The sequence below is a fragment of the Aulonocara stuartgranti genome (assembly GCF_965226115.1).
Source record: "Aulonocara stuartgranti genome assembly, chromosome: 12".
NCBI lineage: Eukaryota > Metazoa > Chordata > Actinopteri > Cichliformes > Cichlidae > Aulonocara > Aulonocara stuartgranti.
In genome coordinates, this window is record NC_138948.1 from 17,640,125 (window position 1) to 17,667,769 (window position 27,645).

At 39.1% G+C, this 27,645-nt stretch overlaps 2 protein-coding genes across 4 annotated transcripts in view; one reads left to right on the forward strand and one right to left on the reverse strand.

The window, feature by feature from the left end:
• The window catches only part of LOC309719040 (netrin receptor UNC5C-like), a 187,146-nt gene that overhangs the window by 120,887 nt on the left and 38,614 nt on the right, over nucleotides 1-27,645 (reverse strand). The gene's annotated exons all lie outside the window — the stretch shown is intronic.
• On the forward strand, nucleotides 21,678-24,995 carry LOC309719771 (zinc finger MYM-type protein 1-like). Of its 2 annotated transcripts, none has more exons than XM_082556140.1 (3): nucleotides 21,678-23,608; nucleotides 23,994-24,147; nucleotides 24,355-24,995. In XM_082556140.1, the coding sequence occupies exons 1-3, from the start codon at nucleotides 22,080-22,082 to the stop codon at nucleotides 24,880-24,882; spliced, it is 2,211 nt and encodes a 736-aa protein (XP_082412266.1). In that variant the 5' UTR covers nucleotides 21,678-22,079; the 3' UTR covers nucleotides 24,883-24,995. The 2 variants fall into 2 exon arrangements, with proteins under 2 accessions (XP_082412266.1, XP_082412267.1); XM_082556141.1 differs by having other exon boundaries at nucleotides 24,033-24,147.

A 27,645-nucleotide genomic window follows, 5' to 3' on the forward strand; every position in this document is an offset into this window, starting at 1 on the left:
CCTCACAATGTATCCTAAATTAATTTTCAAAGATCTATTTTGCATGATCAAATAACCAGAATATGTAATTCCATACAAACATTAATTGTTCAGTGGCTTAAATCTGCTTAAATCATGTTCATAACATTCACTGCTATAGATTCTGTTTCACTTTTATTTTCTTATAGTAGATGGAAAAAAAAGTCATGGGTGGAAATAACTTTTATGTGTTCAGGTCATGTAGTCTCATAGATTATGCTATATATACACACATGCACTACATAATATGATAATTTTGCCTCATAACTTTTGCACTGTCCACTTCCTGCTGTGACAAAACAAATTTCCCACATGTGGGACTAATAAAGGTTATCTTATCTTATCTTATCTTAATTATGAAGAAAAACAATCCTGACTTCAATTAACCTTGCGAAGCACTTTAGCAATTTGAGCCGATGCAGAATCAGCCATGCTGCTGATTCTGCATACAGAGCCATGTGCTTTGGATGAGGAGCTATACCTGAAGAACTATACCTCGACACCTATAAGAAGTATAACGATAAAATATTGCATTAAAGACCTGCAGCTCTGTAGAGGCTACCCAGAATAACTCTGTGCTTTAACAGTGCTGCTAGATTTCTAAATAAAATCCATCTCAATTTTGAGATCTATAAAGCAGCACCTGTGCAGTGTCTTTTGCAAAGTGGGAGATTCCAAAATGAGACTACAGTGACGTGACAACTGACAACAGAAAATTCTCTCACCTGAGGATGATTTCAGGAGTGGAGGAAGAAACGCGAGGCAAATCCGGAACCAGCAAGTGCAGGAGAAGAACAGAGAGAGAGAGACAAGATGGCATTTTGTTAGATTACATGTATCAAATACTGTATTCCATACAGGTTGATTTTATTTCCTTATTCGTTATATATTTTATTTCTCAGGACATTACGATTTCTGGATTTGCAAAATACTGCTGTATACCAAGAATATGTACTGTATAGACGAAATTGGAAATTCAAAGATAGCTACATTTATAGGTATGACCTGGAAGCAAAGGCTAAATTTGCTCACTGTTTTATGTTCACCATGATGGGGAATGACCCTATGAGGCAATTTCTTGTTTGAACCAATCAGGGGTGATGAGACACAGGAGCACTAGAATAGACCATAATTGCTCCGTCTGGCTTGTGTCAGACTGAAACATGTTTGTGTGTGCATTTGTTTCTGCTTGTCTGCATGTGAGATAAGAGTGCTGTATGGAAGGAAATGATAAAGGAGTGAGAGATAAATGCATTGAAAAACACAATGTTAAAAAGCGACAAAAAGTGACAAAGAGAAATGTGGAGGACTGAAGTGACAAAGAAACACACACAAAGAGATTTTTTTTAGTGTCTGAAGTGAGACAAATGGGTTATATATCCAAACCAGAAACTCACAGTGGACTGAGAAATGTACTTGCCTTCCCTCATCCTGAATATTTACTTTTTCCATCTTTTCAAAATATTTCACACTTAATGTCATTGCGCCCTCTCCCACTCTTCATACCTCTCTTGGCATTCACTTTCAGTCCCGCTTTTGTTTCAGCTTATTCTTCGTCTCTCAGTTTACTACAACGCTCACTTCTCTCTGTGACTCACTGTCTGTGTCTTTTAGGTACTCATTCAAATAGTAATCTACATTCCTAAAAACTTGTGGTAGCTCCAAGTGCAGCATAGAATTATTTACATTTCCCCCAGAATAGCACCGCTTATCGATTCTGGCCCTGCTTGAGTTTGTTCAAAAAGTCTTGCGAAGCCTTATCATTACAGTCTTTTATGTGTACTTGTGTGCATGTGAGAACGTGAGTGTGTGTGTGCATGTGCAAGATGCCTTATCATTCCGCCAAGCTTGTGTGTGTATGTGTTGTGGATGCCTTATCACTATCATCTCTCATGGGTCTCTGCAGTCCAGAAATTTTAACAACCCTGTGCTTGTTTGAGCCGATCAGGCCAGTGAAAAATAGTGTATTTAATGGCATCTAAGTACTTACTATGTTCTTTATGAGCACAGTTCTAAGATGCTGGGAATTATACAGTTTTTTTTTCTTAGCATCGAAAATCAGCTTCTATATTTTAGTTTTTGCCTGTCTTTATGATTTCTTGTGCATGTCAGGATTGCTGTGTACTGTGTATGTGCTTACTGTTGTCAGTGTCTGGGTTAAACATACTACTGAAAACACTTGATCAACACTGGTGTCCAAACTTAGCTGAGAAACAGAAAAATTGGCTGTAATCAGAGAGTCACTAAGACTCCAGTCTCACAGGCCTAGAGACCTACTGGCAATTGCCTGGCAACCACCGGTCGCTAAGCGAAAAATAAGTATTTCTCCACCGATAGTGAGTCGCTGCTGGAAGTTACTGGCAATAGCTGTGAAATTGATTTTCAAAGCCCCATTCATGGAGGCCTAAAGTAGTGAATGATACCCTGGTAACCACCGGTTACTAGGGAAAAATATGTATTCCACATCTGGTTGGCGAATGGCTAATTGAGGTTTCGTATTGTTGCTAGGTGAAACTAGTCACAAGAGAGGTATTTTGTGCTGTGCAAAAAACCTCTTTGCTTTGATTATTACCCAATTACTGCAAGTTGCCCACAGTTTGCATGGAAGATGCCGACTTGTCTGAAAACATGTGCTAAATACTCACTAAGCGGGAGTGAAACTGTGCGATGCAAACCAGAAACAAAGACTGCTTGACTTCAAAGCAAACCCTTTTGAAATGTGTTGGTTTCAGCAGTAAGGCACAACTTTTACTCGGAAGGCAAACATTTTCCCTTTACTGTGGGCATCATTTCAGTTTGATTTAGCGGGTTCACCTTATCTTTTGCTGGAAGGACAGGTTTGCGAAGAAAATCTAAAATGCTATAAAACCATTTTTTTTTCTTTCTAACCCACTGCTTTAAAATTTCATTCGTGCAAAGTTCCATTGCAGCCTGAATCCCAAAAACGAGTGCAGATGTACAAACTGTGTGTGTACAGGAATACGCTGGCTCAAAAAAAAAAAAAAAAAAAAAGAAAAGAAAAGCATTATATTAGAAGAAAAAAAAAGCATGTGTCTTTTTTTCTTCTAATGTAATGCTGTTTTGATTTTTGTTGTTCGAAGCTCCGGCTTCAAACAAACATATAAAGTTAAAAACAGTCACATCACTAATTAAAATGTTTCTTTTGTGCACAGTGTTCTCATTCTTTGCACAACTGCAAAAAGCAAGGTAAAAATCACTAACACAGTAAAACACACACACAAAACATAATTACACTTGGCATCATGTTGATAATCAAAAACTGATTGCTTCCTGGCTTTGGAAACCTTTTCAGCTGCTGTTGACCTATCAGAAAAGATTTTTGCCTTTAACGACTTCCTGTGGGAGTTAATGAGCAATGCAGTAAATGACAGCTAAACAAGAAACCCAAAAGCTCTTTTGTTGTTCCTATGGTAATTACGCCCAATCACAAAGTGCACTGGTATGCCCCCTTGTGTGTTCCTCCATCAGTGTGCGAGCCTGTGGTGCGTGTGGTGAATTTAACTCTGATAGAAACCACCATGCTCTGCTCTGCACAGTCCGGTAGGATGAATGCATGCCTTTGACACATACCTATCTATGCCTGTGTGTGTGTGTGGGTAACTGATCTGTAAGGAATCTTGGGTGTTGCTGCCACTGTGTGAAAGCATGTGTTTTCTGTGTGCAGCAGGCAGTGGGTCAGGATCTGTGTCAACATCACCTGCTGTTCACGGCCATCTAAGGTATACCTTTACACAGGGATCTGTATGCCTCCCGTTTTTACTCACTTATCTCTCTGTCTAGACCTGCCTGCCTCTACTGCCTGAGCATATTACATATTTATAAAGCCTCCCTCACCAACTTTTTTTTTTATACAGTAGCATGGTGTGTGTCTGTGTGTGTGTGTGTATTCCTCAATGACTGTTTCCGCTAAGACTTTACTAGAAAGCTAAAAGGCAAACACTGATCAGATTTGTGTCTGTGTGTGTGTGTTTGTGTGTGTGTAACATGACGTTAGAAAAGCTCACTTATTACAGCACACAGCCCATTGTCACTCCAAAAAACAAAAAAACAAAAGAGTTAAAATGCCTGTAATTTCATAAATGTCTAGATTTAATATCCTGGCGCTGTGTGTATGTGCTTCCTCTTTTATTGTGTGTTTCTTTGTGTGTATGTGTGTGCTTGTAAGTGGTCAACAATGCCTTAAAGTGAATGGGAAAGTGCTTCCATTAAGGTGTCTGATAGCTCCAACTGCACTCTACAGGGCATGATGGGTTGAGAGAGAGAGAGACAGCTACTGTGACTGCCTGTGAGAGTGTGTGACAGTGCGATTGTGTGTAATGGAAGCCAGGTGTGGGGCTTTGTAATAGTGAGGAAGGCCCCCTGTTGCCAGAACTTTGTTCTGTCTCTAACAGGTCAGGACATACATAGAAGCACGCACGAACACACAAGGTGGCCCATTTTTTTCCCACTTTCAGTGTAACTCAGCTAACCCTCACAAAAATTGTTTGAAGACCTCAGACAAAAGGACCACACAACCTTTCAAACAACACATAATCTTTATATAAACCTTTATATCAAATGAAACATGGAAATAAAGTTCATATACCGAAAAAGTTAATCCCATTTTTCACCAGAAAAATGAACACAAAACTGTAACCTGAGCAACATCATGTAGCTACCACAACTCAATATCAAAATCCTATAGTGATAGAAGCCAGCAAAAATACATCACAGATCCTTCAGTTAAGCCATTTCCCAAACAGATGTTTGCCAGAGCATTTTTTTTTTTTTACAGAGACTTGATTTAAACACCAAAATACAGACATAGAAGAAAAAAAATGTTCCTGGAAGCGCAAGTCAAAAGAGTGATAGCTGTCATTATCTGCTGCGGGAGATGACGCATCAATCATCAAGATTTTCATCATTTATTATTGTTCATGCTTGTTCCTCCCACATCTCTTTTCATCAAGCTCTTTTTGTCTCTGATAAAGCTTTTTTTAATTTTATTTTTTTTTTTCTTTGTTCACATTTATGTTTATACCACAATTTTTATCTGTCTCTTCTAAGAATGGCATTGTAATCAGACATGGAGCCACTGCTTACTGCAACAGAAAGTGAGGCACAGCAATCTCTCACTTTCCCTGCATTATGCATTCTTTTTCTACTTCTTTTGTTCATTTTTGGTCAGGCATGGTTAAACAGTCTGGGTGGCTTTAGAATGATTGTTTGATTGTTGAAATAAACAACCTACATTTTTCTCCAAATAACTGAGTAGGCAAGTTTCAGTATTTGTAGTATCCTGCCACGAGCAACAGTGCACAAATTGTTGCCGTGCTTTACTTGCAGCTAAAACTTCAAAAGGAAGCGCTGCCTGCACTCAGGTCGGCTGCTTTCCTCTAGCAGTGCGGAGAGTGTTTGAGAGTCTTATTAGCCATTAGAGTGCTGGACTTCATCTGAGTGGGAAGCTAACCAAGATGATTAACAGTTTAAACTCTCATTTAACACACAGAGATAGCCCTGGTCATGGCACTCTCTTCACTTTGCTCTCACTCTCCTCCTTCCACTCCCTCTGAGGGAGAGTAATATTAAGTTCATAGCCCAGTGCCTTAATAGATGTATTAATATAACCAATGGGCTTCTGAGAGCATGAAATTATCTTGAGCGATGAATTGAGGCCTTATTGATTGTCTGTGAGGTATTCACTACACAGCAGACAATTTGGAGCATGGTTTGCTGACTGACTTATCGTACTGAGGAATGACTGAATAAATGAATAAATCCCTAGCTGGGTGGAATGATGAACAAAAAAAAATTATCAATTCAACACAAAAAGCAGCAGGTTTTTGTTGTACTTTTACAACATTTTTTGGTGTATAAATCGTTTGACGTGAACGCCAACTAATTCATGAAAGTAAGCCACAGGTTACCACAAATTATAATTTAATCACAGAGGGAAGATTTGTTTCCTTTCCCCCCCCACTGTGGCAAAGATGAAGTTTTCTTTATACCCACAAGAGCAAACAAATATCTGTCTTCTAAATTCTAACTGCACAGAAAACATGTTTATCTGCTTTACAAATATTTGACAGAAACGGGGTCCTGTAAGAGGTTTTTCAGCATTTTGCATTAAAGACTTTGTGCAAGTGTTTTCAAATTGCCAGGGAAGGTTTACGATAGAGCCCAATAGATACAGAGCCCAAAAATCCAACATATGATTTCCCCCCCAGACACACGAAAGGTAAACAGATATCCCTAACATTTGTTATGGAGTTATTTATGAGTCTTTGCTAAGATAAGCTCTAATTTAGTTTAAAAATAGTCTTGTTTAAGTGGCATAGATTACTCATTTACGCTCAGCCTGACTCTGCTCTGATCAGCTTGTCTTTGTGTTTGTGGAACTTCAAACATGTGTTGCCAATAGGGAAGTCACTGAGTGCCCTTTGGCAGAAAAACTACAAAACATCAACGATAGTTCTGTGGTTATTGCGGCAAATAGCTAATACCTATTGATCATATTGACCCTGCTGATACAACAGTTGGGCTATACTCTATAAAATTATAAATACTCCACGTTTTTTTCCAATGCAGAAACAATCATGTGCTGCTGCTACAGAGCACTCTGTCGTTGTAATGTCCTCTTCCGGCAAAGAACAAAGTTAATCTTTAAATGGTAATTCATTGTTGTGCCCAGTGCATTGCTTTCTAATACGATGCAATATAAGTACTATGGAAATGTTTCATATGCCAACAAAGGAATACAAATGTGCGCACTGTACGCTGAGTGACAAGTGGTTTGAAAAAGAACAAAAACATGCCATTCCCCCCTCCCCACACTCACACGCCATCTCCATCTATGAAGCCTTTCAAATGTTGCTTTCCATTCCAATCAATTTTCAGGCTGTCAGAGCTATAACAAATCATCCACAGAAATGCAACTGTTAAGAGGCGGAGGCCAAAAAGGGGGAAACAAAGGAAATGGAAAGATGTAAAAGAAGCAATGTAAATAGTGATGACACAGTTCTTTTGTTCCACAGCAAATATAAAGTTTAAAGAAATAAAGAAAAAATAGCAGAAATGAGCTGCAGGGACCATTTCATCCTTTCAAATGCCACTTACACTTGCAATCCAAATTAAACTGCGATGAGGTCGGATAAAAATGTGTTATAAGTTACTGACTTATACAGGATCTGCTCCCACCTACAGATTTTCTTTTATTTACTTTATATTTCCTCATTAGAGGTTAGAAATATGACTTTATTCCTCAAACACTATTTACATGGAAAATAAACACATTTAAGCAATTTAGCTCCCTTATGTTCGTGATAAGGTTGTGATTATTAATTGAATGCCAAAACCTTTAAGAGCCCAAAAAATAGGAAAGGCAAAAGAAAACGACTTTTTTTTAAACAATAAATAGACAAAACAGAGAGAACCGGCACTGCAGTAGAATTGTTTAAATTGTTTTGATTCTGAATTTTATCAGCACAGCACTGAAATTATTTCCCTGATAGCCTGTCTTTCCATTCTCATTTAATTTGGAAGAAAAAAAAGCATGGAGTCCCAAGTGTGAAAAGGTATCCTTGAACTACAATCTGTTTACGCATTGTTCTCTTAACAATGATTGGCTAAATATAGATCTCAGCTTTCCCTTCCCTTTCATCCTTCTGATAAGAGAGACTCCCTTGCTCATTTTCTCTCATTCATCAAATTACCTTTTCCATTTTTTATTAGAATAATCACCTGAGGAGATGATGCTTGGGCTGGAGGTAGGAAGATGACTACGCACACACTCACACGAACACAGATCTGGTTTCTTACAGACAAACATGCATATTCAAAGTCAAACTTCCATAATTATTTGACATACCACACACTTCAATTCCTATACATGAGTGCAGATATATAGACAGAATCACCACATTCCACATAAGCACAAAAAAGAAATTAATTCAGGCAAAATCTGTTCTCACATGCGCTCATGTGGGTGCAAGTACACACTGTAATTACCCAAGTCTACCGTACCTTTTCTCCTACAAGCTCCATCATTGCTATTGTTCCCATAGAAACAATATAAAGTTTGATTATTTCCAATACGCCCCTGTTCATCTTTCATTATTGTTCATCCATTCCTCCCACAACTCCTATTTGTGCCTCTGTGTCTCTGAGATACATGTCTTACTTATTTTACTCTCTATATTCCTCCAAAGAAAGAAGAGTGTTTAACTAGCACTATTTGATTGTAAATCTCCTCCACAAACACACATTCTTATCATGTTTACTCCCCTGCTTCTCTGCTTCCTTGACTGTCTGGATGTTTGACTGTTGCCTGCCTGTCTGTCTGCTGGCCTCACAGTCCACCTGTCCCCCTCCCAACTGCTGTTTACAATGTCTCTGAGTCAGACGCTGTCTTGCTACTGCTGGCTTTAGTTAAGCTTTTGTTTAACATTAGCACAGGAAGACAATCAAAAACCACTTTCTCTTTGTCATGAAACCAACATAAACACACATAAAGTCCCACAAAAACATGCATACCAGGATGTGTGTTCACGCACACTTGCAGTCCTGCCAGCCAGCAGTAGATGGACATAGTAACAAAGCCAGAGTTCATAAACAAAGAGCCCGTTTGTTTGGACTGGCCGGGGCAAAAAGATGGAGAGTCAATAAAATGACTTGGCTCCAGAGGAGGTGGGGTGAAAGGTCAAGTGTTTCAGTGGTTTTTCAGAGAGAGAGTGTCTGATGTGTATATGCGAGTGTCCGTCAGCTGTGGTGGTGGTCTTTAAGTAGTCATTCACTCTACATAATACCTTTCAGCAGGCCTCATTCATTTTCATTTGTGGAATATACACACATGCAGAATATAACAGCTGTGAAACGATGAGAAAATGAGGCTTTATTCCACCGAATCACTGCTTTCTCTTCTTTACTCGCTACCGCCATCTCCCAAGTGCTCTCTCGGGCTGCTCTCAAGACCAAGGCTGCATGTCTAAAAAACTGCAAGGAGCTATAAAATTTAAAGTAAACAAAAATATTTTTAAGAGCTATTGCAGAAATTAGCCATGCAATAAATAAGACGGATTGGCTCAAATGCTCCACGGAAGCCACTCGACCCACAAGAAATGTTCTGCACAGTAAAGCTCATCCATTCACACAGAGAGAAGATACACACTAATCAAATGAATGCCATCTATAAAGCCTGGAGCGATTATTATGAAGCAAAGCAAATAGACTGAAATTAAAAAAGTGAATTCTTGAATACATTATTGTTCAAATGGGATGCACAGTTATATAACCTATAGAAGCTCTGTGGCCAGATACAACTAGGTTTCACCACCCTGCACCCTTATATCTATATTATTTATAAGCAAGAATGTGAAGGGATAGTTTGCGTCTTTGAAGTGAGGTTGTGGAGGATTCTTTTTCAGAGTCTGTGTATTACCTGCTATAGCTGTTGTTATGCCCACAGTTTGGAGAGAGAGACTGCAGTACCAGCATGAAAGCAAAGGAATGTGCTGGTGGGGAGGGAGTGAAAAATAAAGAGCCCACCTAATAGACCATGTGAGTTACTCAGCTGGTCTTTGGCACTCTACCCATCAAACTATCCAATTTAAACACCTTTCTTGTGGTAGCAACTGATGTCAGTGGTACCAACTTCAGGCCCAACAAATTTTGTAGTGCTTTGTGAATCGCAGCTTTTAGGCATCGGCAGCAATTCTGGCAAATTTAAAGTTGTGAAAATATTCTAAATAACCCACACAATTAAACCAATAAGAATATGTTGAGTTGGGCCTATTTCAAGACCGTTAATATAAATGTTACTCTTTCAGTAAATTGCAGTAAATTGTTCAACTTTCACGCTTTGGAGTGTGCAGTGGGGTCTAATGTTGGTAATACACCACCAATGGAACCTCTCACAATACCACAATAAAGCATCCAAACTATCCCTTTAAGCTAATACAGTAAGCGGGAAATTGTTTTTCTAATCTTTTAGGAAAGAAAACAACTGAAGAGTAAAATTACCTTTCAGCCACACAGCTGATTAAAAAACATTGCACAGATATGAGTAAGCCGAATGAATAGCTATCTAGTGAAAATTGCAGGCAGTTGTATGTAATACAAAGTGAACAAGTGCAAAAAACAAAACAAAACCAGGTCACAAGTATAAAATGGAACATAAAAATAACGTTAACTGTTATTAAAATGACTTTTAATAGCTGTTTTCTTTTAATTTAAAAAATTCAGTTGCACATGTAATCACACTTTCTAAAGTTACAAAAGCAATGTGTTTTTAGTTCATATTTTCTTCTCTCCCATCAATATTTCTGTGTTCCTGTTTAATGATAAATGGTCAAATTCAATGAGTGGTTGGAGCCTGTCCCATAGGGCAAGAGGCAGCTGACCTGTCGACAGACAGACAACCATTCACACTCACAGCTAAGGTCAATTTAAATTCACCAGGTAACCTAACCTCATGCATGTATTTGGACTGTAGGAGGAAGCTGGAATAGCCACATGGACACAGGGAGAACATGCCAGTTTCACACAGAAAGGCCTTTAGGTTAGATTCAAACATTGGACCTTCTTGCTGTGATGTGACAGCGCTAATCATCGCACCACCGTTCCACTCACCCATAAAAAGTGAATACAAAAACAGCACATTGCACTGTATTTTTATGATTTTCTTTCAGCATTATACAGTTGTGCAGTTTAGTTTTCTTCTTTGTTTTTAAACACTAACCCACTTTCCTGGTATTCAAAGATACAGTTTTTAGATTTCTAGTTATTTTCTCTTCCCTGTCAGACTTTAGGAAAACGGGAGTTGACAAGTTCAGGTGTAAGAAGACTTGAAACACAACCGAAACGAGAATACGAGAGTGGAAGAGGTTGAAGGGTATTAAACATCAGGGGGGATATCCAGACAAAAGAAAAAGAATATAAGTCGAATAACAGACACCCATAAGCTTGGTTTGTCTTGGGAGTATTCCCAATAGTATTTAAAATTTCAAATAAGTTCAAATGCTGCAAAAGAGAAAGAGAAAAAAAAAACTGTTTCAATTCGATCCAGACGAAAAACTGGGTAGCACAAATAAAATGACAAGGTGTTTTGCATCATCACCGTTCTTTTCTGTCTTTCATTGCTTTCAGTTCAGAGCGTGAGCACGGCGAGGGATACAGGAGAAGTTAAAATGAAGGCTGCAGGGAGGAAGAATTGCAAGACAGGGAGGGGAGAAGGGTGAGGGCAAAGTAAAGACACGAGGTGACGGGGGATTGGGGGGGGCATAAGCGTGATCTTTGAAGAAGAGCAGTGTCCCTTGGTGACTCTTGCTCCTGTTCTCCTTCGCCTTTACTGCCAGATTAAACGAGGCTGGCATAGAGCAATGGGAGGATGGAACGGGAGCAGAGGGGAGAGGGAAGCAGGAGGTTGTAAGAAGGCCCGGCACCCTGCTGTGACCCCATCAATCAACACATACATAGAAACGCACACAGGGGTATATCCCTCCCACCACTAATGAGCTATTTACACAGAGGGTTGTTTGTGCACAGCAATTGAACTCTGCCAAAACGCACACCAGCAAATTCTTAGGCAGATACACCCAAAGGAGCCTTCACAGCAAGGTGTGCTCAAAAATCAAAAGATAATATAAAATAACATCAATAACTAAAATATAAACAAGTTGACATCTAGACTTCGAGTTTTTATGTGAAATCTGCATGTGGGCTGCAAATATAATCAAATGATATGTATCTAGGCTGCAAATATCTTTGAAAGTACAAATGAATGCATAATGCACAAACACACACATGGATACTGCACTTTCTGGGTGGTATTGTCTGTTTACTGTGTACTGTATAGAGCATATACTGAATATACCCTTTGTATGTTTGTGTAAGGCATACATGCTCGATTAAAATCCTCCTCCATCCTCCACCTGTTCAGAGCTTCATTTGTATAATTGGTGAGCAGCTGGCTGACAGCTATACTATGTGGACACACTGTGTCCTTATATTGCTCACTACTGACAGTAAAATAATAGCAGAGGAGCCGTTATGGCAGCAGTAAGCTCATCTGCTTTTCTGTCTCCATATAGTATGTGTATCACTCTTCATTCAATTTCTTTAAAAAAAAAAAAAAACTACTTTGCTTGATGAGTCTTCATGCAAATCTCTGCACTGTTCTTGCTAATGAAGCACTAACAATGATTAAAAGAGACTTAATACTGCCCCACAGAATAACATGATTATCTATAGAGGTAATAGAATACATTTATTTCCTTATAGCTGCATTTTACTCTCTCTACATAGTTGTTTTCACTCTTCATCTCACCTTTATCCTCAGTAAACATGGCTGTAGCTCTTAAAACTGAAATACTCACAGCTATGCAAGACTCTTTGGCTCTCAGTTCATAAAGTTAAAATATACTAAGATTATGTTAATTCTGTGGTTTTGCACACCCACACATAGACACACATAAGTGAATAAATTCATATATTCAAAAAAAATGAACACCTCAGGAAAAGGAAAAAAAGAAATTGCTCTTCTCTACACACTCGGCTATGTTTTACAGTGGCATTTAAATCATCTCCACAAAGACAAAAAGAGCTCAGGTCTTATGCACCTTTAATGATGCATGGCCAGCTAAGAGAAAACTTTACTGAGTGTTATAGTAGCATTTCATGATGAGGTCAGTTCATTGACCTGAAGCTGTACCTCTGCCATGTTAAACAGCAACAGTTCCACCTCTGATTATGCAAATGTATTCTTATGCTAATGAAAACAGTCGTTGTAATCTTGTTGGTTAACATATAAAATCCTCACACAAGTATAATAAGAGAGCTGCCTGGGAAAACAACATCAAGAGACATTTGAAAGGCAGACACACAAACAAACACTAAAATATTCCGCAAAAACCCCCAAAAAACAAAATACACAACTTTCCAACACATAAAGACGGTGACTTTGACAAATGGCAAAACCAGGACAGCAGCTTGAGCCAGAACACATAGACAAACCCACTGTTATTGTGAGTGTGTGTTTCAAAGAAAAAGGGCTTTGGCCTGGATAAAAACTGAAGTACCCAGTCAGCAACATGACAAACCAATCTACTGGTGCTGCTTTGAAAAGCTGACAGGACCACACACACACACACACACACACACACACACACACACACACACACACACACTTTTGACTTTCCATTGTTCCTGATCTGTTTGTGGTTATGAATGCATACCCATGCTGTCCCTACACAAAGCATGGCTTTGAAAGAACTCAATTTCAAGAAGAATTTTTTATTCACACTTTGATGCACGATGGCATACAGTGATCAATGATAGAACTCACTCCCAGGGTCAAGAATTATTATAGTCAGTGTGTCTTTTTTAAATCTATTGGACCTAAAGGATGACTGATGGCATATCTAAGAAAGAAAAACTAACCAAAAGCACAAAAAAGCAGAAGTAAAAACAAAAAGGCAACATTCAATCACTCAAAGTGGACATACAAAAGACAGTAATATTACCCTTTCAGTTTGAAACTTATCACTGGCAGCCTCGTGTACATATTTGCTGATGTGTTTTTATGTAGGGATGCTGTTATCCAGTCAAGGGTGAAAAGAATGTAAACCCAGAAAAGCTTTGAAAGCACTGTGCATCGAAGAAGTTGAAAGCCTTAATGGACACTCAGAATCTCAAGGTGACCAAGAGAGACAAGGAGTCGGAGCAACAGAGAAATATAGCAAAGATGGAGAAGTCAACAACCAGGCAGACATAAACAGAGAGGGATGGATGTTTGAAGAAAGCCAGAGAGAGAGAGACGGGGAGAGAAAAAGAGAAAGAAAGATTAACTGAGCACCCTAAATAATGCACACAACTCGAACATCTAACTGGAAAAGTGCATTTCCATCCTATAATTATCATGTCAGCTTCCACTGTTGCCGTGACTCACTGTGGCGTTTAAGTACTTAAACTAAAAGTTGAACTAAAAGTTCAATAAAGTAGGATCATGTTGCTACCGCATTCACACTCAGTTTCATTTAGAGATATTTTCACATGAATTAATCTATATACCAAGAATCAATTGAGAATCAACAGTTCACATTCATTCATTTAAATCTATAGTCCGTGTTCGGCTCTGACTAACAAAGTGAGTTTTTGACGGTCCTGATACAGGACCGTTACATGCGTCTAAATAACAGACATGTTTTGACAGAAATGTATACTGCTGAGCAATCGCAGAAGATTTAATGTGGAGGAAAAAGGTTAAGACAGAGGCCAAGACCATGTGCAAATATAAACTGAAATATAGTATATAAAGCAATATATAAATATACAATATATGAAGCAAAAACAAAGCTTTTACAATTCCAGAAGGCTTGAAAGTCATACTTTACTCTTCAAAAAAGACTGAACACTGTTAGGTAAGATTTCTGGTCATTTTGAAGTCTTCATGATTAGTTCTCCAGACTTCTTGAAGAGCATTCAAAGCTCTTCTTTGGATGTCGACTGCCTTTTGTTTATCACTAGAGCCTTTATTATCTTCTTAACTAGGAGCATGCCTACTTGCTTTCAAGTCTTTGAATAAATTATGGTAATGGTATTTTATCTTTTAAAGAAACAAAGATGCTAAGATAAATACATTTTCTGAAATTAAACAGAGGTCAAGAGGTCATTTTAAGTTTTTAAATGATTTTTTTTTTAAATAACTTTATAATCAGTGATGTGATAATTAATTCAAGGCTCTTAATAAGTTATATATAACAATATCATATAATGTTTTCCTGTCGAGTTGCACTTATTTGCATGGAGGCACCTCCCTACCTGAGAAGACCAATTTGTCTGACAAGTGTGATCAGTGCATGTTGTGTCCTGGCATGGTTACTGTATGGTTCAGTCGGACTCCCCTTCATGCATGATCACTACCCATGCCCTACAACAGTTCTCCAGTGCAGTTACAGCTGCCTCCATTAAACCCACTACGATAAGTACACAACAACACCTTAAAGCTAGGTGAGAGTTACAGTCAATGAGTCACTGCTTCCAAGAACTCTCCCAGTTTAGCTACAAATGCTTTAAAACATGAACCTCATTCTCTACAAGAGCCCATTTCAAAGCACAAGCACAAATTTTGACTTTCTGTCTCTATGTTATGGAACATAGACCTATTAACATAAATATGAGCAGAATATCAATATATGTTATTGCAGATGTACACATCTATATTTACATTGTGGCTTTTTCACCAGTATTTACACTCTCACTGGATTTTCAGTAGGTTTAATGAAATAACCTGTTTTTAAAAATGGCAAAAGTGAACTGAGTTGGGACATGACAGTCTTCGCTGAAATTAGTCCGAACCCATTTCGTCATGATGTGATTTGCAGCTTACTTTCCCCCCCCAAAAGATTCAGGTCACTTCAAACAGCACTTTGAGTACACATTTGACATCACTTTGACATTCTCTAACCTACTTTCCAGACTTTCACCTTGTTTATCCACAGAAGCTGCAAAAGAAATGTCTATAAATGGCTGTCTATTTCAAAACATCATCTTCATAATTTCAGGCCGACTTGACAGATCGTGTGCAATTTTCCATGTCATGGAAGGGCACACTGTTACCACCGCATTCGCAAAATACGTATCACTAAGAGGTAAGGGGGTGAAAGAAATACAGAAAGGGTTTTCTCCTGGAGACACACACAACATATGTGATTTGTGTTTGTATGCCTCAAGGGACAAATCAGTCATTTTTTGCTGCTGAAAATGAGTGTGCATAGTAAAGGTCCATTTGTACATTCAGCTTACATACTGCTCAAAAGGATATTTTTCCTAAGGAATTTTAACTGCGTTCAGAAGTGTTTAAATCGCACTATGCAGTTGCCAAACTACCCAGGCGGTAATGTAAAATCACTTTGACAAAGTCAGTACAACAACATGCTTATGATGCAATATGTCACATGAACAGCTGCAAATACAAGACAGGGATTTGATAGAGAAGTAGTCTCAAAAGCTGTCCTCTATCTCATGACAACCAACGCTAGAGGCAAAACAGGACACCTTCCCTCAGCTCATCCATTTAACATGAGATGTAAATAATTGCTGAAAGATTTTACAAGGGGCCAGATTGTGTGCACGGTTGTGAGAGCAAGTGCATTTTATGGGTGGAAGTGTGAAGGAGATCATTTTAGAGAGAGAATATGTATGAGTGTGTCTATGAATGAAATCATGAAAAACAATGAGAAAGACATAAGGACAAGGTTAGCGTGATTCATATGTGATTCATGTGAGGGACTGCAAAGGGAGACAATAGGGAAATGAAAACATGGGTTTTTTTTGTTTTTCAGGTAAAAATTTTACATGAAGAGTAGCTTTGTAGAATGAAAAAGACCAAATCAGCAAGGACAAGGCCAACAAACGGTAGGAGATGTAGGTCAAAATATGCCAATAAAGTCTGTTGAAATTAATTGTGCTGACAGCAAAGGACTACAGAGACTGGGAAAGAGAAATGAGAGAGATTTAAAGAGGGTGAAAAAAAGGGGAAAGAGACAGTAGTTCTTTCCAGGGGCAACCAGCACGCGTTCTGTGCCTCAAGGTAGATGAAGGGCCAAGACCTTTATGAAAGGGCCTGTTGTCATGCTCATGCACGCACATGCGCACACATACAGACACACACTGAACTTTTTAGACATTAGAGGGAGGTGCTGAAAGGTCCCAAGGGCCAGGGGCTTGAAAGTTCATGTAATCTGTCTTGGTATATTTGTGTGTGCCTCTGCGTGTGTGCGTGTATTTCTAATACTCCAGTTCAACTGCCGTATCAATAATTCAAAGTGTCTTGCACCAGACTGCAAACCCAACTTTACACGGGTGACACAAAAAGCACAATTTTATGTGAATTAGCTTGAGTGTAAAGTCATTCAGAGCAAATTTAAGAGTTTCAGTTTAAAATCATCTCTTGTGGAACTGAGACAGTTTTGTAGCTTTTGGCAAAGTGTGCATGTGTTTAAAACTTCAGTTTATAAAGAAGCAAAAAGCACATAAAGACAATTCCTTGATTCATTCAGCAGCATTCACAGCAGAAACTCTTACTTTACATAACCGTCTCACACTAGATGTTTTTCTCATAAAATATTAGTCAGAAGTAAGCCTCTTTAAAAGGCTGACTTCTTCCAACAAACAACAGATCTTAAACGGAACAACACAGTCAGGTGAACATACTGTTAGTGCGTCAGACAGAATCAAAGTTTTAAAATGGAAAATGTGAACCAACTACAAAAATAGCGCTGAAAATACATGTCCATATATACACAGAATTGACTAAACATGGCAGGATATATTAAAACTATGCTCTGGAGAGGTACATAAAACCCACTCACAAACAAGTTTTGATGTGTTAAATTGAGCATTTTGCAGCTCTTAAGTGGACGCTGAAGGTGATCAGGTACCACTGAAGCACACAGGCATTTCTGAACAGGTGGATGTGCTGTTGTAGAGCTAAACGTACACTAGCTAAGAGGCTGCATGTATGTAGAAAACAGTCTGTAACCTATGCTTTGGTTTTGTTAGATGTCACTTCACTTGTGTGCAGCCATTTTGCACCAAGGGAGTTGGCAGTGTTTGACTGCTATTCAGAGAGGTCTAAAAGCTAGTAGAGGTGACACCACTGCCCCTTGTACCTCTAAATATTACATCAGCCTCATGCCTGTGGGAAACATCTTTGAGAGTGCTTTAGCAGTGCTATTTATGTCTTACTTTCTTCCCTCTTGCTGCTTTCTCTCGGGCATATTCTATTTATCCCTCTGCATTAACTCATCACTCTCCCGACTATCTTTGCAATGTATTTTTTTAATCATCAAAACCTCCCACATGACCGTTCCCACGGGTAACTAGAAACATCGCATCCAGTTAGTTGAAGTTTTTTTAAACAAAAAAAAGGAAAAAGTGTTGAATATATTGGAAGTACCTGAAAATTAAATAAATTTTACCATCATCCTCTTTGAATTACTGGAAACAGTTGGTAACTATGTTGCCAATATGTCATCTTGTTTTGGCAAGCAGATCAAAGCAGTGACTGTACGCTAAATGCTTTGAAGCATCCTGAAAGCACTCTCAGAAATGCCGTCTCACTTTGGAGCATTTTCATCCACAACAAACTTAACCAGATAAAATCTGAGTAGTTGAGGCATGAAGCAAAGTTAACATTTAACCTGTAACTATTAGTATTCAGAGACTATTTTCACATTTGCAGGACCTGCATTGCATTTGGTAAATAATTCCACAAAGCTCTTCAGTTCAGCTGAAAGCAGCTGTTGTGCAATCTCACACGTGGTGAAGGCTGCATTAATATAAGTAAAAAGTGTGTTCTTTCATGGCAATTTCAGAACAGAGACCTGGCTTTAGCCACTTTTTTTTTTAATTAATAGTGTTTCAGTAAAAAAAACATAAAAAAAAAACATACTGACTTCAAAGCTTGATTTGGACTGCTACAAGTCTAAGAGAGACTCCGTCAATTTCAAGTTCAAAACTACTCTGTTCAGCTACAACTCTTTCCAGTGCGAACTGAACAGAATCTCAATTGAGCCACCCGGCCCCAAGTCTGCAAACCCACTGCCGTCCCTTCAGCTCAGTGAGAACGGATGGTAATGACGCCTCCTGTATGAACACGCAAGATAATGAGCACATTTATATACAACTACTGCGAACGCTGAAAGAACAGTGCTCTAATTGGGCTTTCAGTGGGAGACTGCAACACAAGTCAGTGTGCAAAGAAAGCACTAAAATTTGTAGTTCAAGTTAAAAAGCAGTCAGAGGCTTTACAAAAATAAAACTGAAGTAAAAGGTCTCTATACAACAGGCACTTGATGTTATCATTTAAAGACCACACTGGGTTTGACCACACAGAATAATGGCACCTCATGTGCCACCACCAAATAATAAAGTCACCGGGTTTGCAAACGTACGTAATTGGCCTCAAAGCAATCAACCCCAATTACCTAGCACCATAATTGGCTTCAGAGCAATCAACAACACAGCTATCATTACATTTAAGCAGGCACCAGCATGCCCATGACAGTGCTTATCTCTGCAGTTAATCTGCCAGTTTGGTTACAGCTTTGACTCTGATGAATGGATAAGAAAAACTGTAATTAATGGCATGATACACCCAATGCATTGCTTTGTATTGTATGGGTGTAACTGTCTAATCCATGGTGATAAAACGTACATTTGTCAAACAATGTATCGTTGAATAAAATGAAATTGTAAAGTTACAGTTTGTGGAGCTATCTCATGGATTATAGTAAATGGGTTTACGGTCACTCTAAATCTGCCAGCCTTTTATACCGTTAGTGTGGCTGGACCTTTACAAATCGTCCTTCTCTCTTCACAATTGTCTTTCCCAATTTTCCTCTTGTCTGCATTTCATAGTTCTTCGCGGGTACCAGGATGTCCAACATTTCCATCTGCCATAAAAGACTGATTTGCAACAGACTGGCGTGGACACAGGGTTTACATGCCAAATGCACCAAAAGATAACAAGAATCATCATAGAATTGAATACATATCTAGGAGAGTTTAACTTACTGAAAAACTAACTTCAAGCAGTTGATCAACTATAATATGGATGGGAGACCTCCATTAAAAATAAATACATACATGTATCGTATTTTTGATGCTAAAAATAGTGAAAAAGTTTCTAAAAGTAGTATTCATGGCATAACTTTAACCTCTTAAGCCCCAAGCCTAACTGATCTCCTGCCTTTTGCCCCCGTATCAGGGGGCGTTGGGGCTTAAGAGGTTAATAGACAAGTATTCCATAATAAAGTAGTAGGAAAATGCATTCTTAGTCTGCGATCACAATGACAGCTGGTAAGTTGGTTAGCCAAAACTATGATGGAATTCATCAGAGAGGTTTGTGTTGAAGACTTTATCTAATTTCAATTATTTCAACACTTTATTTTGTAAAATCATAGCACTATTCTTGCCAGTATTATTCTTTTCTATTAGATGACTTTTTGTGTGTGTCCATTTTAGATGCTGCCATTTAGACTTTCCTTCTCAACAGATGACATCTCTAGGGAATTTCAACCTCGGAGTGTTCAGAAACTAGAAAAATCACCTAGAAAACCTACACATTATCGAATGAAAAAAGACCAGTGATTCAATTATTCCCAAATGCTATCCAAATTAAATACTCAGGTAATAAGTAATAACACATAATTAACTTCTTCAAAAGAAAAACGCCACAATTTTCTGAAAAGCTCTGTTTTTCTGTCGGAGTTTTTATGGAACACACTACTGTCTTCAAAGTGGAATCATGGATCTTTGTTTTAAGCTTCTTTTCTCGTTTCTAATTGTAAAGTGGCTTGGAATATCTTTGATGTTTGTCTCTGGGAGAATACAGGGAAACCTCAAACCACTAGACCAAAAAAAAAAAATACAAAGTAATTTACTGAGAATTATTTCTTGACTCCCAAGAGTGTGGAGTGGGAAAGAGAGGGAAGAAAATGGGGGGGGGGGGGGGGGGGGGATGAAGATGAGAATAAGAAAAAAGTTATAAATACCACAGGGAAATATTAGATTTTTGACGAACGTTCAGCAGTGAATGTTGCCTTTTCTTTCTTATTTTAAGCAAAACAAAAACAAGACTGAAAAATAAAACATCTTTAAATACAATAGTTAACTCATTCACTGCCATTGACGTCTATAGCCGTCAATGGCAGTGAATGAGTCAATGGGTTTAATTGGCAGTGAATGAGTTAATAAATAATTTTACAATTAAGTAATCTGTAACCACTGCAAATGTTAAAATTACAGGTGGCTTTTATCTCATTATGAAAGTGTTATCCACCAAGGAAGTAAGAAAATTTAAACAAAACAAAAAAATTTGAAACTGCTAATTAATCCGTATGAATCAACATTTAAGCAGCCTCTGTCTCTCCATCACCGAACATCTTATGGGTGATGTAAATCTCAGCAAGAGAAGAAAGGGAGAGTTACTCCATTGTTGGAAACAAGCCAAAGAAAAAAAGTACTGTTGGAAAAAAAAGAAAAGATCTGCTGCATTTTCCGAAGGCACGGTAGGTTTTTTATTTTTTAAACAAACTCAAAAGAGCACTCTTTTCTTTTTTGCTTGTCCTCTTGTTCTATTATTCACTCACTCGTTAGTTTGTTCTGCTGTACTCCGTCTCCTGCTGTATTGCTCAGGCTGTCTGTATTCCCACGACACTCCTAAAATACAGTAGTAGTAGTTTCTGTTTTCGCTTCATTCCTATTGTTTCCCAAGTGTCTCAGTCATGTAATACCAAACGATAATACTGTAGCATAAACTCAGTGAGTGAAAAAAGTGGAATAGTTGTCTGAGATACTTCATGCTGGTATTATATCTGTTGTGGGGGGCATACTATTATACGGAGCCCCTCTGATGACATGGTCCAAAAAATAAATCAATTGTGGCCACAAAATACTACGTCGTGGGCACAAAATGGGTATAACGTGGTCACGAAATACTTATATATATATATCTATATATATCTCTATCTATCTATATCTCTATCTATCTATCTATCTATCTATCTATCTATCTATCTATCTATCTATATATATATATATATATATATATATATATATATATATATATATATATATATATATATATATATCAGTGGCGGCTGGCCCATAGGGGGCGCTCGGGCTCCGCCCCCCCAAATGTGGAGGAGTAAAAATATATATTTTTAAAAAATTCATCAATGATAGTTTTACTATGTGTGTGCCCATATACAGCCAGGCGTATTTTAACATTTTCACCAGCTGACTCATTAAAGTTCAACCAACAAACGGTGTTTTTCTTCTTCTGGGGCGCTCGTCAAAGCGCCCTTGATATGCAGCGAAATAGCCTATCATTAAATGGTTGCCAGGGGAAAATAATAAATATTTGACCTATCAGCGTCGCTGAATTAAATGGTTTGGGGGCGCTTAAAATTGCGCCCCTGCAGAAAACGCGCGAAGATTTGCTGTTCTAGAATTTTACCTCAGTCAGTAGCCTAAGTGAGCTATAAGGTCAGAGAGAGACGATGGCAGCGGTATTGTTAACGGTTGAGGCACAGCCTCCCCCAAATTCGGTTAGATCGCTTCTAACCTACCCTTTTGCCAGAAGGACAATGGCAGAAAAACTGCAAGTTAAAGAGTTGGGACCTGACAAGCCCGAAATTCAACTAACCCAGGCAACGAAGGAGAAGTCAAAAGCATACAACAGGACTTTTTGTCGGAGTTGGTTCCAGCGCAAGTCGTGGCTGACAGGCTGTGGAACAGCTAATGCACTTTTTTGTTTCCCGTGCATACTGTTCAAAAGTGACAAGTGTGATTTGACGTGGACACAATCTGGACAAACCGACTTAAAGCACCTCTCCGAACGAATCAAGAAACATGAAAGCTCACGAGTTCATATGGACAACAGTGTAAAGCTAGCTGTGCTAGGGAAAACTAGCATAGCGGCGCAGCTAGATGATGGACATCGGATTGCTTTAAGAAGGCACAACGAAGAGGTAGATAAAAACCGTCATATTTTATCTAAAATCATCGATTGTATTAAGTTTTGTGGTGCTTTTGAGCTAGCAATGCGGGGACATGATGAAAGTGATTCCTCAGACAATCCAGGGATTTTTAGAGGTTTAGTCGACTTGATGGCATCAATTGATCACGACTTGAGGCAACACCTTGAAAATGCTACTGTATTTAAAGGCACCTCGAAAACAGTCCAGAACGAGATCCTGGATTGCATGTTGGCAGTTCTGAGAGAAAGGATCGTGGAAGAAGTAAAGGCAGCGAAGTTTTTAGCCATTCAAGCTGATGAAACCACTGACATTTCTACACACTGTCAGTTAGTCATGGTGCTAAGATACATTGACCAACGAAACCGTATTCAAGAGCGTTTTTTTGAATTCATCAAGCTACCCAATGCTTGTGCAGATGCAATAGCCAGTGCCTTATCGGAGAGGCTGCGCTTCATCCTCCCCCAGGGACAAGAGAGAAAGTTGATCGCCCAGGCCTACGATGGGGCCGCTGTAATGAGGGGTACCACTGGAGGAGTGCAGCGTAAGATACAGGACATTTATGCTAACGCTCACTACGTACATTGTTATGCCCATCAGTTAAACCTGGTAATGCAACAAGCAACCTCCCACATCCCTCAAATCAGTCACTTTTTTTCCGACATAGCAGGATTCGCTTCTTTTTTTACTAAATCGAGCAAGAGGACTGCAGTGCTTGACGAGGTGGTGGCGCACCGACTTCCAAGTGCATCGGCAACCCGTTGGAACTTCAACAGTCGTGCTGTGAATACAGTGTATGAACATAAAGACGATCTGGTGAGGTGTTTTCAGACCATCCGTAACAGTGAAGGATTTGATGCCCCTACAAAGAGAGATGCCGGTGGTTTCGTGAGAATGCTGGAAGACGAAGCTTTCTGTTTTTTCCTGGCCTTGTTTCACAAGATAATGCCACATGTAGACATGCTGTATAACCACCTACAGAAGAGAAACATCGATTCTGTCACCATCGCAGGGATCACCCAGACATTCATCAGCCGCATGCAGGCTATCAGGTAGGCATAAAAGCATAAATATGTAACCTAGAATAAATGTTAATTATCTATGCATAGATTCTATCAAATTCTCTGCATATATTCTGTGTTCTGTGACTTAAATGTTTAATGGAATTCAGATAATTTTGATTTATATCAGCCTTTGAAGTAATTTTATGAAAAATATTTGATTAAGTATATTTGATGAAGTATATTCCCAGTAATGATTTGATGTAGCCTATACCATAGGCTATTTCCTGAAATTATGGCCAGGGCCTTTATTTACTTGCACTGGTTTTCCCCCAGCCATTAAACCAGGTCCGGTTATTAATTAAATCCGGTAATTCCCGGTAATTAGAACACAACCTTTGTTTGGTTTGTGTTTGGTTAATATATCCCTATTCAGTTTTCAGAAGCCATTAATGAAACTTATGTATTGGATCAGGGAGGCACTTCCTAATCTGGTTGTGGATGAGGAGTACAGGGGACCTGTTCAAGACCCACCCACAAAGAGACGGAGAACATTGGGGGAAGACAGGCAACACCATTTGGCACTGGAGGTAAGCACTAGCTGCTTGGTCTGATTTAAATCGGATCATCAGATAAAATCTAATGACGATGCTGTCAGATGTCATTTGATATAGTGGTCATGACTGTTTTGTTTTGTTATGGACAGATTTTTTTTTTCAGAATAATGATTAACATGAGACATGTGCCAAAGTCTTACCACTGAATCTAACTCTTACCAATTATATATTATTGGATAGGTGTGCGACACCATTATGAGCCATGCCAAGGAGAGGTTTTCTTTCACCAAGCACCTTGTCAGCGCCACTCTGTTGCAAGGAGACTTGTTCCAACAACACAGCAAAAATTTTCCAGATGCAGCACTACAAACCACAGTGGAAGCCTATCCCTCATTGGACAAAGCCAGACTTAAAACAGAACTGTCCCTGATCTACGACAACGAGGAGTTTCAGAGTTGTAGTGGTGCGCTGGCGCTCTATCAGGTTCTGATGGAAAACAACCTTCAAGACACATTCACCGAAACTGTAAGTCTTCTTAACATCCTCATCACCACACCAATGACAACATCAGAATCGGAGAGGTGTTTCTCTACTTTAAAGAGGATAAAAACTTTCCTGAGAAACAATATGGCTCAGGATCGGCTCAACGCTCTGGCTATGCTGTCCATAGAGAAAAAACTCACACAAGAACTTCCTGATTTCAACACCAGGGTCATCGAGAAATTTGCCACTCAGAAAGACAGACGAGCAAAGTTCTTGTACAAATAAGAACCCTTAACCATATTTACTCTCTTTCTCCATCCCTCTCTCTTTCTCTCTTTAGCCCACCCCCCCAATCAGTTTACAGTTGTTGTTTTCAATAGTTATTTTTCATTCATTCATTCAAAAAAAAAAAATCTGTTCATGTTCATTTTTACAAATCTATACAAATGGCCAGAATATGGTTGTTCATTTTTACAAATCTATACAAATGGCCAGAATATGGTTGTTCATTTTAAATTTAAATTTAAATTGTGTTGTTTGATGTACTCATTAAATGGGTCATTTTAGTCGATATCATAAAAATTGCCCCCCCTGAGATTTTTTTCAGGAGCCGCCACTGATATATATATATATATATATATATATATATATATATATATTACCTTCGCCCTCCACATCCTCTCGAGCTCTTCTCTGAGCCCTTGGTATTTCTCCAGCTTCTCGTGTTCCTTCTTCCTGATACTGCTGTCATTCGGAACCGCTACATCGATCACTACGGGCGTCTTCTTCTGTTTGTCTACCACCACTATGTCCGGTTGGTTAGCCACCACCATTTTGTCCGTCTGTATCTGGAAGTCCCACAGGATCTTAGCTCGGTCATTCTTCACCACCCTTGGGGGCATCTCCCATTTTGACCTCGGGACTTCCAGGTTATACTCGGCACAGATGTTCCTGTACACTATGCCGGCCACTTGGTTATGGCGTTCCATGTATGCCTTGCCTGCTAGCATTTTGCACCCTGCTGTTATGTGCTGGATTGTCTCTGGGGCATCTTTACACAGCCTGCACCTGGGGTCTTGCCTGGTGTGATAGACCCCAGCCTCTATGGATCTTGTGCTCAGAGCTTGTTCTTGTGCTGCCATGATTAGTGCCTCTGTGCTGTCTTTCAGTCCAGCTTTGTCCAGCCACTGGTAGGATTTCTGGATATCAGCCACCCCCTCTATCTGCCGGTGGTACATACCATGCAGGGGCCTGTCCTTCCATGATGGTTCCTCGTCTTCCTCCTCTTTCTTGAGTTTCTGCTGCCTGAGGTATTCACTGAGCACTTGGTCAGTTGGGGCCATCTTCCCAATGTATTCTTGGATGTTTGTTGTCTCATCCTGGACTGTGGTGCTGACACTCACCAGTCTCCGGCCCCCTTCCTTCCGCTTAGCGTACAGCCTCAGGGTGCTGGACTTGGGGTGAAACCCTCCATGCATGGTAAGGAGCTTTCTTGTCTTTATGTCAGTGGCTTCTATCGCCTCCTTTGGCCAGCCTATTACCCCAGCAGGGTACCTGATCACGGGCAGGGCATACGTGTTGACGGCCCAGATCTTGTTCTTACCATTCAGCTGACTCCTCAGGACTTGCCTGACCCTCTGCAGGTACTTGGTGGTTGCAGCTTTTCTAGCGGCCTCTTCATGGTTCCCATTCGCCTGCGGGATCCCCAGGTACTTGTAACTGTCCTCTATGTCTGCAATGTTGCCTTCTGGTAGTTCAATCCCCTCAGTTCTGACTACCTTCCCTCTCTTTGTTACCATCCGACTACACTTCTCCAGTCCGAATGACATTCCAATGTCATTGCTGTATAGCCTGGTAGTGTGGATCAGTGAATCGATCTCTCATTCACTCTTGGCATACAGCTTGATGTCATCCATGTACAGGAGGTGGCTGACAACTGCTCCGTTTTTGTTGCTAATCAAATAGACCTGACAAGGTAGGCTGTCACTGTTTCTAACTTATTGGTAGTGCACGTTTCCTCAATTCAAAAATTAAAAAAAACTATCACAAATAGTTGCCTTTCTTTACACTGTGCTAACATCAAACGCAGGAATGACAACACTTGCTGCCTAGCTCCAATGTTAATTTTAGCGATGTTTTTGTTAGCCATAACCGCTAGCTGCTACTTTAATGATAACAGATGGCTAATGTACCTATTGGGCACTTGCTAATAGTTAAACATATATACAGTTAACAAATACAAAGGTCAGATTAACACTTATGAAAACTGTTTAATGCTTAACTTGTGAAGCTTTACTGACCTCTCAAAATTCCTCAAAGTTTTTTCAGAGTTATAAATGTCAGCTATTTCAGCTGCTAGTGAGGTCGGGGCTCTTTGGCTTGCCTGTCTGTAGCTGTGCTGTGTGAAGCTGAGTGACAGCTGGAGAAGGCAAAGACGGCACTGTTGGTATTGATTCTGTTATAAATGAGTATCTACTGATAGTAATCTTTAGTACAGATTAATATCTGAGTATTAATATTTAAAAACTAATAAAACCTACATACCCCTAACTTATTCAAAATTCCCAGAGTTGCTGTGAAGTCTGTCTTGTTTTTTTCTGAGCACTCGGTTATCAAACAGTGACGAGAAACAGACTGAGATTATTCAGTTGCCATGGAAATTTCTATTAACAAGCAATGCGTTTATGTTTTCATCCATCAAACATTTTGACCAAAACTTAACACTTATACATTTATTTAAAGCACAATGACATGCTATTAAGTGTACCTTTAACTTGAATCATTTATGTCAGGTTCAGTTTACGTGGCATTTTTATCTATTATGATGTTCATTTCATTGGATTAGGCAATTAGGAGTTTTAAAATATTGCTTTTTGACACTATATACAGATTCACTTGCAAACTTAACATATGTATCACTGGGAAACAGGCATCGGCACATGATTTCCTGGAAACAGAATTTAACATGCAGTGGTAACTAAAGTGGCTTGTATACTGCTGGCTGTCTTGGACCTTGGATTTTATTCATTACAAAACATTATAAATGAC